Here is a 13430-nt window from a genome sequence, read left to right as displayed (position 1 = left end):
TGTGGTGTAGCTTTCAGGGAAAACATGCAGAGGGCACTGTCATGAGGGGTCAGTGAAAAAAGAAAATCAAGCCAAAAGAGTTCATACAGAAGCAAATTCCATTAAGTCCTGTAAAGGCGGGACAGATGGATCAGAAACTCGGTCTGGAGCTTCCCAGTAGCCAAAGCCAAGACAGAAACACAATTTGTTTCAAGATTTACAGTATCCACAGATGAAAACAAGCTAGTGCCCTAGAAAGGCCTCTGGATTTTAGGCTTTGGGGCCTGAGAGGAATTTTTCCCCGTGGGTTTTCCTAAGAAGCCAGCCTGTTCCCAGCAGGGTCCATCAGGCCTCCGTCCTCTTCCCCGGGCCGGCCAGGGCCCGACGAGGGGCTCAGAGCCTCCTCACTCCCAGGTTCTGTTCAGGGTGGGCCTAGTGCCCAGAGCCTCCTCACTCCCAGGTTCTGTTCAGGGTGGGCCTACTGCCCAGAGCCTCCTCACTCCCAGGTTCTGTTCAGGGTGGGCCTAGTGCCCAGAGCCTCCTCACTCCCAGGTTCTGTTCAGGGTGGGCCTACTGCCCCGAGCCTCCTTCTGTTCTGTTCAGGGCCATCCTTTCGTCACTCTCAGGTTCAGGAGGACACATCACTGGGAACACATAATTGAGTGGAGTCAAGTCTTGCCCTAAACCACGCCCTCAGCCCCCCCACCCCCGCAGGGCTGTCCCATCTGCCCACCCCTGAGCCTCCCTTCTGCCCAGAGCTCCCAGCAGCACGCAGGCCATCCAGGGAACCCAGCTTCTTGAAACCCAGGATTCTTTTTCTCTAGGCCAGAAGCGTTGAGCCCACTGTTCTTGGAATGTACGGGAGGCCCATTTAGCAGATGGAGGGTTCCAGGTCCAGGCAGATGGAAGGCCTGACCCAGCTGGGAGGGGTAGTGGCCTCTCTGAGAGCACGGACCCAGGTGGCCCCCTGCGTGGTCGGGGACTCCCTGCCCTTTGGCACTGGGGCTTGTCATTGGGGCTGTGGACACCCAGGAAAAGGCTCTTCTCTAGGAAATGACTTGTCCAGAGAAAACCAAGAGCACTTTCCTGCGTTCCCATTGAAATGCTTACAAAGAAAAAGGATCTTGAGTGGGTTTTTAAAAGAACCTTTGTTTGTATACAAACATATATCATTGTATCATGCATTACACATTTATATTATATAGAACATATATTTTTTAAATTTGTATTATGGAAAATTTCTCCCCTATGTATACAAAAGTGAAGAGACTAGTGAACCCCACATGGCCATTGCCAGTGGCATATCCCATTTCATCCCCAGCACCATCCACTCCTTCCACCCACCCCCAGCATTTTAAGCAAATCCAAGACATCATTTTATTTCAAATGTAATTATTTTAGTATGTTTTTCTAAAAGATGGACTTAAAGAACACACACAGGACCACAATACTATTACCTCTGTCAATGTTTTTAAAAACCAAAGTTTATTCACTCTCTCTAATTGTAGAAATAATACTTGTTTATTGAAGGAAATTGGAAGGTAAGGAAAAGTTGAATGAGAAAAATTCATTCATAAGCTCAGAACCCAGAAATGACCTCTTGAGATGTGGGTGCTTCTCGGTGTGTTTTCTGTGCAGGAAGACACACACAGGTGTACCCCCAGGCACGTGTAATTGGGCTCAAGCTGTGTTTTTGCATCCTGTTTGTTTGCTTAATTCTCTATCAGGCCCATCATGAACAATTCCCCATTTCATTAAAAGTCTTTAAAGACTCCATTTTGAATGACTGCAGAATTTCCCACAGTGGCTGGCTGTGTAAGGCCTGCCTTATCTGTACCTGGAGCACATCTAACTTTCCCTGGCCCAGGGCTCCTGCCCTCACCTGTGAAAATGTGTCCCAGGATCTTTGGGGCCCAGAGAGGTGAGGCCAGGCAACCCTGGGCCCAGTGAGGTGGGTAGTGGCCTCAACTCCAGCCTGACCGCCCCCTCCGGGCCAAGCACACACAGATCTCATCCTGCCTGAACCCCCGAGGCTCAGGTCACTCACCTGTGAAGGGGATCCTCCCACCCACCTCCTAGGACCTAGGAGCTTTGGCAAAGATTAAATGAAGCACCTGGCACCCAGAAGCCCACAGTTGTACAGGCCAAGCTGTGCTCAAAGCTGCTTTATCTCAGCCAGCCCTTCATGTCCTCTGGCAGTGGTTCCTAAGTGATGCCCATCCCAACCACCTGGGGAGTGTTCAAAGCTGCGGATGCCCCACCCCCAGACATTCAGATTTGGGGCGCAGAGTAAAAGCTGAGCAGAGCTCCCAGGTGTTCTAATGTGCAGCAAAATTTCTGCTTTGGGTAAGTGTTTGCCACCTCCCCGCCCCCCACCAAGTTGTCCCCATTCTAGGCAGCAGTCATTGATGTCTAAAAATCTAAAGAAAGTCCTCTTAGTTTTGTCACTAAGCCTTGTTAAATGCCAACACCCCAGAGCTATCGTGGGATTAAGCCCACTATAGAAGGGCTGGTTTGTTGCTCTTTGGGGTCCTTTCCAATGTAGTAAGTAGCTAAGGGCAGGCCTCAATGGAATTAGGGATAAGGGCTTGGGCCACTGAGGTCAGAGCTGTGACACCTAGGCCTCGGGCAGGGCCTGTAATGTAAGGAAGAGCAGGGTGGCCCCAGGTGGGTCCCTGAGGAGGTGAGCAGGGAATTTGCACTGCAGAGACCTTGCTCATGGCTCATGGTTCTACGCACACCTATTAGGCTCAACTCCTGCATCCCAGGCTGTCATCCCTGCCCTGGCAGAGCTCCATGCCCCGATCCCAGGGGACACCAGTGGGCAAACAGGAGCTCCTGATAGCGGGAGGCACAGGCCCCCACCACAAATCGGATGTGGCCCGGAGGCCCCTACCCCAGGAGATGCATTCACCTGTCCGTTAGCAGGGAGGTCACGCCCACGGCTGGCTGACCAGGACGTGCACACAGGCTTATTCTGACCACACATCGGCACATTTATTTTTCAGTTTGAATAGTTGGCCATGTTTAAACATCTCCAGCTTATCTTTTTTTCCTTTAAGTATTTCTTTGGGGGAGGGGACACCACTCTTCTACTCAATTGAAAACAACATTTTGAACAGAACAAAGGTCTTTTGTTTCTTTACACCTGTCATGCCATGAGCTCCGAGGGAGTGGGCTCCCGCGGCCCAGGCTCCGTTGAGCTGGTTCTCACAGGGAGCTGCTCTGGGCGGAGCAGCTACTTCAGTTGAGCCCAGGTACCTTTCTGTTTGGCTTCCTTCTTTTTCTGAACATTCTCCTTTACATTTCAGGAAGCTCTCTCGCCTCTTAGAGGCTTGACATGCTCAACTCCTATTTTCATTCTCTTGGCAAGAATCTTGCCCTTGTGTGTTTGCATTGCTCACACTTGCTGGGTGACATTGCAACCCTTCCGTTTGCCCTGGGAACATTTGTGGGGCATCCTTTTTGAGCAGTGCCCTTGAAGGCAGCAACATCGCCTTTCTCGTAGATTCGCACGTATGTGGCCCAAAGAGCAACTTAGTGTTTTCTAAGAGAACATGTAGCAGGGCCTCTCTTTCCCTTTGTGTTAGTCATTAGGCGAATTACGGGAAGATGGCGGTTCCGGTGGGAAGGCCCAGCTTGTCTTGAACTTGAGCCCACTTAGGGCCCAGGGTGTCACATGGATGGCCCCAAGCCCTCCTCCAGGTGCCACTACCCCCTGCTTCTCCCAGGTGGCCCACCTGACTAATCAGGTGACTGGCCCTGTTAGAGCCCTTACTTCAGTGTTACTGACACTACATGTGCAAGGTCTACGCTAGACACTGGGGACAACGAGTGAAAGGAACCCTGTCCTTGCTCAAGGAGCTGTCTGCGCTGGTGATGCAACACAGACAGAGGAGGCAGCCCATGCCTCCTGAGGTGAGGGGTGTGAGAAGGTTCTGGAACACTCTCTGCAGGGGGGAAAGAGGGGAGCCTGGGCTGGTGATGAAAGAGCTGAGGAAGAGGTCAGAGGGAGGCTAGTGCTGAGCACCTGCGCTAACCCTGCTGCTCTGTCCCTCCGCAGGGCCTGGTGGTGGCCGTCCTCTACTGCTTCCTCAACGGGGAGGTGAGTGCTTGGGCTGCCTAGCGCCTGGAGGGGCTCCCAGTCACTGGATTCTAGGTCAGAGCGAGCTGCCTGGGAAGGGTGGTGGGGTGTGGGCAGGGTGGGCCGGGGTGTCTGGACTTGGGCCTGTCTTCACAGAGTCTGAGTCACTTTATGGGAGCAACAGAATCACCTGGAAGGCTTGGTAAACAATTGCTGGGCCCTACCCCCAGTTTCCAATAAGCAAAAATGGCCTGGGTTGGAGCCTGGGATGCTTTTAACAAGCACTACAGCTGATGCTTATCCTGGGAAAGTCAGGAAATGAAGGAGAGTACAGGCACTGCCCCCCGGAAGCCGGGCTCCTGGCTGGACAGTGATCTGTCACTGCCCCACTCTGGGCCTCAGTCTTCCCATCTGTAAAATGAGTAACTCAAATGATACTTCTGCCAACTCAAAGGCTCCCAGATGGCCATTGACTCCTTCGGGCCTAATCGCTTAGCTTAAGGCCTGTGCCCTTACCCAGCATTTGGGTCAGGACATGAGGTTCCTGGCCCACAGAAGCTGTGTAATCACTAGTGAACACGGCATTGCACATAAGTAAGGCCTTTCTGTGACTGCTGGCCATCTGTCTGCTTTGTCACACACTAATGGGGGTAACTTCTGATGTTTCCCCAGAATGAGCCATCAAGCCCAGCCTCCAAGGTCTGGCTGTTACAGCCGGGGTCATTTATGTCCAGAGCAGCTCTCTGGCCCTCAGATGAGCTCTGAGCTGGGGTGGCTTCCTGGGAACGTGTCCTGCTGTCCCATGGGATGATGTGGATGTTGGTGTTCTGGAGCTAGTGTGACAACGAAAAGCCCTTCAGGACATTTGTAGTGAGATGGCAGGTGATCGCGCCCAGGGAAGGGCCCTTAGTACCCCCTGGACATCGGGGTTGGAGTTGGTCAATCCGAGTGGCCTGCAGGAGGTGGGGAGGCATGACTACTGGGCAGGAGTGGCAGGACCGTGCAGAGGCCCCAGGGGGTGAGCAGGACTCTGGGCCCCGGGCCCTTCTTGCGTTCCCTCCTGGGCTGATGGCTGGTCTCCGGGACAGGTGCAGCTGGAGGTTCAGAAGAAGTGGCGGCAGTGGCACCTGCGTGAGCTTCCACTGCACCCCATGGCCCTCAGCAACTCCTCCAGCATTGGCACCAGCAGCCTCACCCACGGCACCAAGGCCAGCCCCTCGGAGCCGAGCCGGGGCACCTGCAGGGCCAGCGTCATCTGAGAGGTCGGAGCAGGGCCACCCATGGACACAGGTCAAGCTGGGTCCTGAGAGAGCAGGGCAATGCTTTGGGACAGTCCATCGCCCCCCAGGCAGCATATGCTTTCTCCTGTGACAGTGGCCTCTTCTCCAGGCCTTGGGTTGGAGGGTGAGAGTCCCTCGGAACTCCACACAAGGAACTTGGGCAGCATGGGACAGGGAGAGGGGGAAGAGCAGCTCAGGGGTCTGAGAAGGGAGCAGGAAAATAAATGGGAACTGAGGGGAGATTTGGTGTGTGTGTGTCAGTCTTTTTGTTCTTGAGACAGGTGAAGGAGGATGCTCTGGTCCACTCCCTACCCCTTCCTGGAGGAGGGGCTTCCCTGGTCCCCAGCTCGTTTTCAGGGACAAACTTAGAAGCTCCGGAAACATGAGACATCAAGGTCCTTGGCCCCAGGTGGACTCTCCTTGCCCCTCACCTGTCCAGGAGCTCTCATTCTAGAGCCTTCAAGATGACTGCTGGATTAACCTGATTAAGTCCCAGTGGAGGCCAGGAGAGCCCCAGGACCCAGCTCCCCCTTAGTAGCCCTCACATGGTCTGAGGCATCCCTCTGCCTTACTGCCCTGCCAGTCAGTTATCCTGGGCTCCCAAGGCAGGCAGAGCAGGAAATGGGGCATTATACCATTTGATAGAAGAGAAGCAGGTTCACCCAGGCCCTGTGACTTGCCCATACTAGGCCAGGAGGGGGCAGAAGTCCAGTCCAGGGCTTTAGGTCTCAAATCCCCATGCTGTAAGGCTGACTCCTTTACCAGGGCCTGTGTCCCCCTCCCATTGGGGATTTCAGTCTCACCCTTTCCTCTCTGGATCTCAGTTCCCTTGAATACCAACACTCCCTCCCCACCAGCCTTGTGAGGATTAAAGAGCACTCAATACTTAAATCCTTTTACAATTCAAAAACTACCAGTGCTCTCTGGCCCATGCATCTGGACAGCGTGGAGACCTCTCCCCCCAGTGTAGAGGAAAGAGCATCTTGCTGGTGAGTGGTTCAGCTCTAGTCCCGGCTTTGGGTGGCCCTGGGTGAGTGCTATCCCTCTCTGGGCCCTGGCCCCCCACCTTTGCACCTCTGCAGAGACAAGGTCACCCTTTGCCCCTTGAAGACTGCTCCTGGTAAAAGGCCAGGTGCCCACCTCCAGGGCTAAGAACCCAGCCTATATGGTTGATGAGCTCTGCCCTCCAATTACCAATTGGTCCACACCTTTCTCAAGCCATCTCCACAGACTGTGCATTTCAGAATAAAAGTTTTTAAAAAACACAAGAGGTAGGTACAAGCACCCAGCCCAGCCCAGGAAGGGGAACTGAGTGAACAAAAGCTCATACACCCAGTGGCAGCCAGAATGAGCCAGGGCAGGCCAGACTTCATTAGGTAGGGGAGCGGGAGGGCTACGGTGGAGTGAAGTGGGCTGAGGGCACAAAGGCACTGGAAAGGGGGCCATTTAATGCCCCAGACACTGATCTGCTGGTGAGGATGGAAATCTTCACTGGTTCCTGGTTCCCTTCACCTGCGTGCATCTTCAGGAGTTTAACCGTCTGGATCAGAGATGGTACACCTCAGGCTGCCTGATCCTCACCAAAGATGGGCATGCACACTCGCCTCAGGGAGTGATGCGCATTAGAAGTCAGGTGGACTTTTCTGGAAGGCTTGCTCCAAAACTCTTCCCAAAGAGGTCAGGCAGGAATCCCACAGGCAGAGCCCCCAGAGGAGACAGCCAGCTGCTGAAAGCGGGGGGTTATGCAGGGATTATAGAGTTCCCCAAAGGGCAGGGGTCGAATCAAGTAAAATGGTTTGAAAAACTACCAGGTGCAAGAAATCCTGAGGGGATCCTGCATTCTGCCTCCCTGGCATGACCAAAATTAAAGCAGAGGGGCGTGCCCCGAGGTCCCCTGAGTTGGTGGAAGGAAGTCCTAGGCTCCGGCTGGACACCCTTAGCTGGAAGACGATCCACTCTTAGCCACCGCAGAGACCCCAGGGACCCTCCAGCTGGTCTCCCAGCACAGAGCCAGGAAGCAGGTGTGAACAGCACTTGGCTGCGCAGCCAGCCCAGGCACCAGTTACCAGAGCTGCTTCCAAATCTATTCCCATCCTGGGAAGAAGGATTCAAGAAAAGGATTTTAAAATGGATTCTAAAATCTACATCCTAATAACTTGGCTACACTTGTACAGTTGGTGGCATGGAGGCACACTCCTGGCCTCTGGCCCTGGGCACAGGGCCCTGGTCCATTTCTGGCTGACCACCCAAAGGTTATTGGGTAAGAGGCAGCAGTTCCAAGGTCATTGTCCCACCCCTACCACCACCAGAGGTCACATCTTGACCACTTTCTTGTAGAACCTGATGACCTTGGAGGAGGGCCTAATACTCCCTCAGCTGGCCCCAGGGCTGGCAGATGCTGTTGACATGGAGGCCACTCATGGCGTTCAAGAAGAGGAGGAAGGAGGCAGTGAACTGGCACCAGAACATCAGGGTGAAGCCGGTGAGCGTGACCTGGTTCCTGAGGAGGATCACAAAGCTCAGGAGCCCTGCGGAGGAGAGGACAAACGAAACGAGGAGGAGGACGCAGCCCAGGGCCCACTTGCGCCGTGAGTGGAGGTCCTCACACACCTGAGACACCATAAGGAGCTCCAGGCCAAAAATGGCGGCTACCACGGCCAAGGCGCCCATGCTGCGGGCCAGGACCATGCCCACAGCCAGCCCTGGCACGTGGGCCTGACTCAGGTCTCTGAGGCAGTGTGGCCCAGTCTGGTTGGAGATGGTGCAGAAGTGCCATAGCCCAAAGAGGCGGCCCTCAGCCAGGAGCCAGTGACCGTCACAGATGGAGATAGAGGAGAGGACCATGGCCAGCGCAGTGCACACGATAATGAGGGTCCGGATGAAGGATTCAAAGAAGGACCGGTGGGGCCTCCATTGGCCCAGCAGCCTCTGGGCCTGGAAGATACACAGAGGTGGCCTGTCAGGGAGGGCCCTGCCACCCTTTCCCAGTGCAGGGAAGACCCTGAACATGCCTCCACTTCCCACAGCCATGACTTCTGCTCCGTCTCCCACGAAGCCTCGAATATGGCCCTTACTCAGCTTCCTCCCCAGCTCCTCCTTCTTGGGGGACCTTTCCCCCTTCTACCTGTTTCCTGTTCTCCATTTGAGAACTATACACATTGTCATGTTATTTTCCAGGCTCGAAAGGTTCCCTGACATTTCTTCAATGATCTTCATGAGGAAGAAATCCAAATTCTATTGGCTGGCGAATCCTAGTCCCTTCTGAATTTGGAAAACCTGTCTGGCCTGGCTAGTGTGACCTTGAGCTTGCAGCTGGCCTGGGTTTATAAGCAAAACAAGAAAACTGCCTGGAAGGCTGAGTGTTGTAAAATCACTGGAACAAGTTTCCTCTCTCACCAGGACTTCCCCAGTACAGGTCCAGTTTCCTCCTAACCCCCACCCAGCCGGTTCTGCACTTTCCACATTCCGCCCCGGCCTCCGTTCTATTAACTTGTGTCCGCAGTACTGACAGTGATGTTTGCACCTTGCCCTTCAGTCTTGCTCGGCCCCTCCCAGGACTTGCCAACCAGACTTTCTGTTCTGGCAGCTTCTTGGAGGGTGGGGTGAGGGAGTGTGGAGCCACTGAGGCTCTTCTTTAACCTCTGGTTTCGGCACAGGTGTCCCCTCAACCTCGTCTGACAAGCTGAGCCGGTATCCAGTGAGGTGTCCCTTATCTCACAGCCCTCAGACACCACCCAGGTGCCATTCCCAACCACCAGCCCAGGAAGCAAAAGAAACACTTCAGAGTACATTCCTTACCCAGCCCACAGCGCTGCAGATCCGCCCTGTCTCCCTCCCTGGTGGACCCCCCTGGCCACCTCACTCAGGCACAGCAGCTCTCCTTCCAGGCCTAGGCCAAGCCTAGAACTTTCTTCCCTTAGACCTATTGGCCCCTCCACCTGAAAGGATCTGCTCCAGGTTGCCCCTCTTCTCTGCTCTTTAAAAATGTCAGACACGTCTTTTCTGCCTACCGGGTCCCCTCCTATCACTTCCCATCAGGCATCTGTTTTCTCCACCATTCTGATCACAGGTTATCCGTTCCCTTCTGACTTGTATTACATATTATCTACCTTCCCATGAGAAACTACTACGTCCCCAGTACCTGGCACAGCGCTTGACCTGTGCATCCAATGGGTGTGCAAGAAGAGCCATGGGATAAGTGAACGGTCAAGTTTGCAACCACTGTCACTTCCACCTGAACCTGCCTTTAAACCCAAGTCTCCTGCCAGCCAGTGTATGGCAAAGCAACCCGGGTTACACACCACTGGGGAGGTAAGCAAAACAAGACAGCTCACACATGACAGCTGATGCTGGGGAACTGAACAGGGCTGTGGAGACACCCTGCACCATGTGCAAATGGAGGTTTCCAGAGGCAAGTCCAGGCCACACCTCTCAGCGAGGGACACAAAGCAAAGCCATGCTCCTGGCACAGCCCTGTGGTTAGGGACCTAGAAGATCATCAGGCTGGCTGCTAACTTGCAGAGTTGAGCAGGAGCTACTGCTAATTTCAGTCCCAGGGTTACATGAATAAGGACCTCATTTGCTTTCTGCACTCCTGCTTTGGAGGGTCCTATTTTATTCTTAAACCTGTGAGGTTGGTAGAGTAGGAAGCTCCATGCAAAGAAAGAAACTGTCATGCAGAGGTCAGGTGACTTGCCCAAGCTCACTCACCTAAATCACAATAAAGCCTGTTACAGCTGCCCAGACAACTGATAGCATGCAGGGGATGAGATCAAAAGCACCAGCTGTGGCCTTCCCAGTGCAGGGCCTTGTGTTAGGGGCTCAATAGTACTGGCGAGGAAAAGGATTAGAGAGTGCGGAGGGGGACCCAAGCTGTCAGGACAAAGGCAGCCTTGGGGCAGCGAAGAGCACCCAGGCACGAGTCTGGGCTGTGGTTCTCAAACTGTGTCCCCCTGCTTCCGATAGGGGCTTCCAGGTGCTGTTGCAGGGGAGTAGGGGAAGCTGCCTCTGGGCCCTTCCTCACTCCAACTAACAGATCCCTGTTACCTGCTGGAGACGGTGGGAATCGGGAGTCTGTATTGGGAAGCATTAGAAAAACTGGCTGTGCTGCTAAGAAACAAACCAACGGAACTTTGAAACCTCTGTCTACAAACCAGTAAAGGTGCTTGTCCTTGGGCCTTTCTTAACTTCCTTGGCCCTTGTCCTCTCACCTACCAAGTGGAGCTGGTGACTCCTGCAGAACAGCAGTGGCCATAAAGCCACCGGGCAAAGTTACGCCCTAGAGGTTGATAAGGTCCTCGGGTGGGAGAGCCCCAGAGCAGAGAACAAGTCACAAGAACATGGGGCCCAGAAACCTTCTGCCCCTAGACATCACGCTGTCTGGGGAACAGGCACGTCCTGTCCCTCTCAGCCCCACCTGTCCTGAGCACAGACTGGACTTTAAGCCCTCAGCTATGACACCAGGGTCAGAAAGAGAAGACAGCTGATGTCAGTTCATTCTTCCCCTCCCACTACCATGCAGTCAACTCTCCCTCCACCAGTAAAACGCTTAAGGTCTAAAGGGATCATGTATAGAAAAGTGCGTGGCACAGGTGCAGCTCCCACTTCATCAGCTATTAACATCAGTAACAATAATAATGCACACGGAGTCTTCATGCCTAACCACCTGGCACCACACCGGCTTCTGGCATCTCCACTAGTGACCCTGAGCCTGAATCCTCTCCTGGAGGCAGCATGGGCAGTGCAGGTCCAGTGGGTAACAGGAGATGAGGGCAGTGGAATTCTGCCCCTGACCTGCCAGCCCCCAGCTGTGTGACCTTGGGCGTCACTTTAATCTCTTAGAGCTTTGACATTCTTGGATAAAAATGGGCAAACCTTTCCCTTTATTCATCTGTAAGCCCAAATGAATGATTTCTTGTCCCTTGATACTCCTGGGCCTTTGAGTCCCAGGACAAGATCTTATAACCCAGGACCCCATCTGCACCCAAGCAGGTACTTTGGGCTGCTCACTAATTCTCCACATCCCCAACACAGCCTCCAAACTCCCCCCCCACCCCCACCCCGGGCCGCCTCCACCATCATCAGCTGGAGCCACCCTAGTGGCTGGCATGCAGCCCCACAAGCCAGCCAGCCTGCTGTTCAGCTGTGTTGACCTCTGGCAAGTGATCCTCTCTCTTTCCTCACCTTTAAAGGGAGATCTCAGTGGCTACCTCCTGTGGTGGTTGCGATTGAAATGAGTCATCCCTCCAGGTGCTCAGAGCAGTTCCTGGAACCTTGGTTAAGCTCCTAAGCCGCAGTGGCCATTGTCATACAAGGCAGCACCCTCCCCCTCAGGGCAGCCTGTATCCAACCCCAGAGAGCCCCTGGCCTTCACCTGACTCCCCACTGCTCCCCTCCCCCAGCGGGCCTCTGCTCTTCCCTCCTCTTCCTCACTACCCACCGGTTTTCCCTGCTACCCTCTTCCTAACCGCACAAAGCACCCCCCCACCCCCATCCCACCACTCCATCCTGCCCTCAGCTTTTGCACCAGTTAATTTAGCACTCACTTCCCGACCTCTTCTAAGTCCTTGTTTACAAGTCTCTCTCGGAATGGGCAGTCAGTTCCGTGAGGGGAGAGACCACAACCCGCCTCACCCTCCTGTCCCTACTTCCCAGGGCCTGTCCCAGTGGGGTTCCTGCTCAGGAATCCAGATTCCGTCGGGAGCAAAGAGGAGCGGCAGCGCGCTCCCTCCTCGCTTCCCACCCCAGCAGCTGTGACCGCTAGACCCGGCTGGGGCTGCCTCTGGGGGCGCTGTGCGGGCGAGGAGGGGAGTGCGAGGGGGATTTGGAGCCAAGAAGCCTGGTTTGAATCTCGATTCTGTCGCTTAGTCGGCCGCACTGACAGGTTCCTTCACCTCCAAATCGCAGTTGCCGCCACTGTAAAACGGGCGAAGCAGTGTCTACCCTGCTCGGCGTGGCGGGGCCTGAGACTTGCTGCCAAGTCCCGGAACCTCTAATGTCCACACAGCCCGTGGGCGGGGGTGAGGCGGGTTGGTGGGGTGTCTCCGCGTAAAGATCGCGCGCGGGTGGCGGTCCCGCCACCTGCTGACTCCCCTGGGGGAGGCCCCCGCCCTAGAGAGGGCAGGAATGGGGGGGTTCTCAGCTACTCACACGTAGGCACCACCCTAAGAAGAAAACAAGACTTCGGGATGCGGACCGCTCCCCTCACAGACCCTTTGCTCTGAGGCGTCCGCACACCCAGCGAGTCCCTCCCCGGGCCCAGAACCGCAGACGCAGTGGTGGGGGGAGGGGTCGGTCTTGCCCCCACCCAAGAAAGTCGGCTTTCCCAGGGACGCACCTCGGTTCACGGGAGGCAAGCCTCACTTTGCAAGTGGATTCTGTCCACCCTACACCGCCTTTTTAAAAAGGAGGGACCTCTCCGCTGAGCCTAACCGACCGCGCTGGTGGCTCCAACGAGAGGCAGAGAGAAGTTGGGGAGTCCCGTGGGGTGGCGGGGCGCAAGCAGAGCCGGGGAGCTGACAGCGCTTCCCGACTTCGGTCCGCGAGCCCGCCAGCTGGCAGCCTGGGGCGGCGCGGCGGACACCCCCAGCCCCCCTCGCGGCCCCCGGCCCGGCCCGCGCCGCCGGCGGACTTCGCGCGCGGTGCTAAGCCCCTTACACCCCGCCCCTGGGCGGGCACCCGGCGCCGGGCTCGGGCTACCTGCACCGCGATGGCGGTCATGCTGCCCCGGCCCCGCCGCGCTCCCTCCAGCCGCTCGCCGCGGACGCTCGCGCGGGTCCTGGGAACTCTTCCAGGGGCGGAGCGGGGAGGCCGCGGGGCGGGGCTGGCCGAGGGCGGGGAGGGAGGCACCTTTCAAAGCGGAGCGGCGAACCCGGGGCGGGCCGCCCGCCGCAGTCCTCGCGGCTCGGTTTACGCAGCCAGCGGGGCGCCCGAAGGAGCCCCCGGGGAGCAAGGGGAGGGCTCCCGGGAAGGTGCGAGGCCCCCGCCCGCAGGGGCATGTCCCCCGGGTCCCAGGGAGGAGGATGGGGCCCTGGGGGAGGGCTGACCCGCTGACGTTGGCCGGGAGTCGCTGCCTCGCTTCCGAAGCT

The 13430-nt window shown here is 55.9% G+C and overlaps 2 protein-coding genes across 6 annotated transcripts in view; one reads left to right on the top strand and one right to left on the bottom strand.

The window, feature by feature from the left end:
* SCTR (secretin receptor) overlaps positions 1 to 5584 on the top strand; it is a 95321-nt gene extending 89737 nt beyond the window's left edge. For 2 of the 3 annotated variants that reach the window (XM_080669460.1, XM_080669459.1), the window contains 2 exons: positions 4043 to 4084; positions 5152 to 5584. In XM_080669460.1, coding sequence (XP_080525586.1) covers positions 4043 to 4084; positions 5152 to 5434 — 325 coding nt within the window. In that variant the 3' untranslated portion in view covers positions 5435 to 5584. Of the gene's footprint in view, positions 1 to 2178; positions 2326 to 4042; positions 4085 to 5151 lie in introns of all 3 variants that reach the window. The other variant, XR_013960658.1, reaches the window with a different exon arrangement.
* A 992-nt stretch (positions 5585 to 6576) lies between these two features.
* On the bottom strand, positions 6577 to 13134 carry TMEM37 (transmembrane protein 37). 3 transcript variants are annotated; one of them, XM_080667838.1, is made up of 4 exons: positions 13042 to 13109; positions 7954 to 8277; positions 7692 to 7843; positions 6579 to 7437 (listed from the first exon to the last, which is right to left on the bottom strand). In XM_080667838.1, the coding sequence occupies exons 1-4, from the start codon at positions 13060 to 13062 to the stop codon at positions 7302 to 7304; spliced, it is 633 nt and encodes a 210-aa protein (XP_080523964.1). In that variant the 5' UTR covers positions 13063 to 13109; the 3' UTR covers positions 6579 to 7301. The 3 variants fall into 3 exon arrangements, 2 of the variants coding, with proteins under 2 accessions (XP_080523965.1, XP_080523964.1); XM_080667839.1 differs by having other exon boundaries at positions 6577 to 7437; positions 7692 to 8277; XR_013960590.1 differs by having other exon boundaries at positions 6585 to 7066; positions 7152 to 8277; positions 13042 to 13134.
* Positions 13135 to 13430: the final 296 nt, after the last annotated feature.

Source organism: Plecotus auritus (genome assembly GCF_963455305.1).
Source record: "Plecotus auritus genome assembly, chromosome: 5".
NCBI classification, from domain to species: domain Eukaryota; kingdom Metazoa; phylum Chordata; class Mammalia; order Chiroptera; family Vespertilionidae; genus Plecotus; species Plecotus auritus.
The sequence above is the reverse complement of the archived record's forward strand: the minus strand, read 5'-3'. Positions and strand labels throughout refer to the sequence as shown.

What these genes read in the sequence shown, in the direction of transcription:
- TMEM37 (XM_080667838.1), bottom strand. Translation starts at nt 13,062, where the DNA reads ATGACCGCCATCGCGGTGCAG. An exon ending in AGCTCCTTATGGTGTCTCAG is followed by an intron (nt 7,844 to 7,953) that starts GTGTGTGAGGAC and finishes GATCCTCCTCAG; the next exon opens with GAACCAGGTCACGCTCACCG. An exon ending in GTATTAGGCCCTCCTCCAAG is followed by an intron (nt 7,438 to 7,691) that starts GTCATCAGGTTC and finishes CCTTCTTCCCAG; the next exon opens with GATGGGAATAGATTTGGAAG.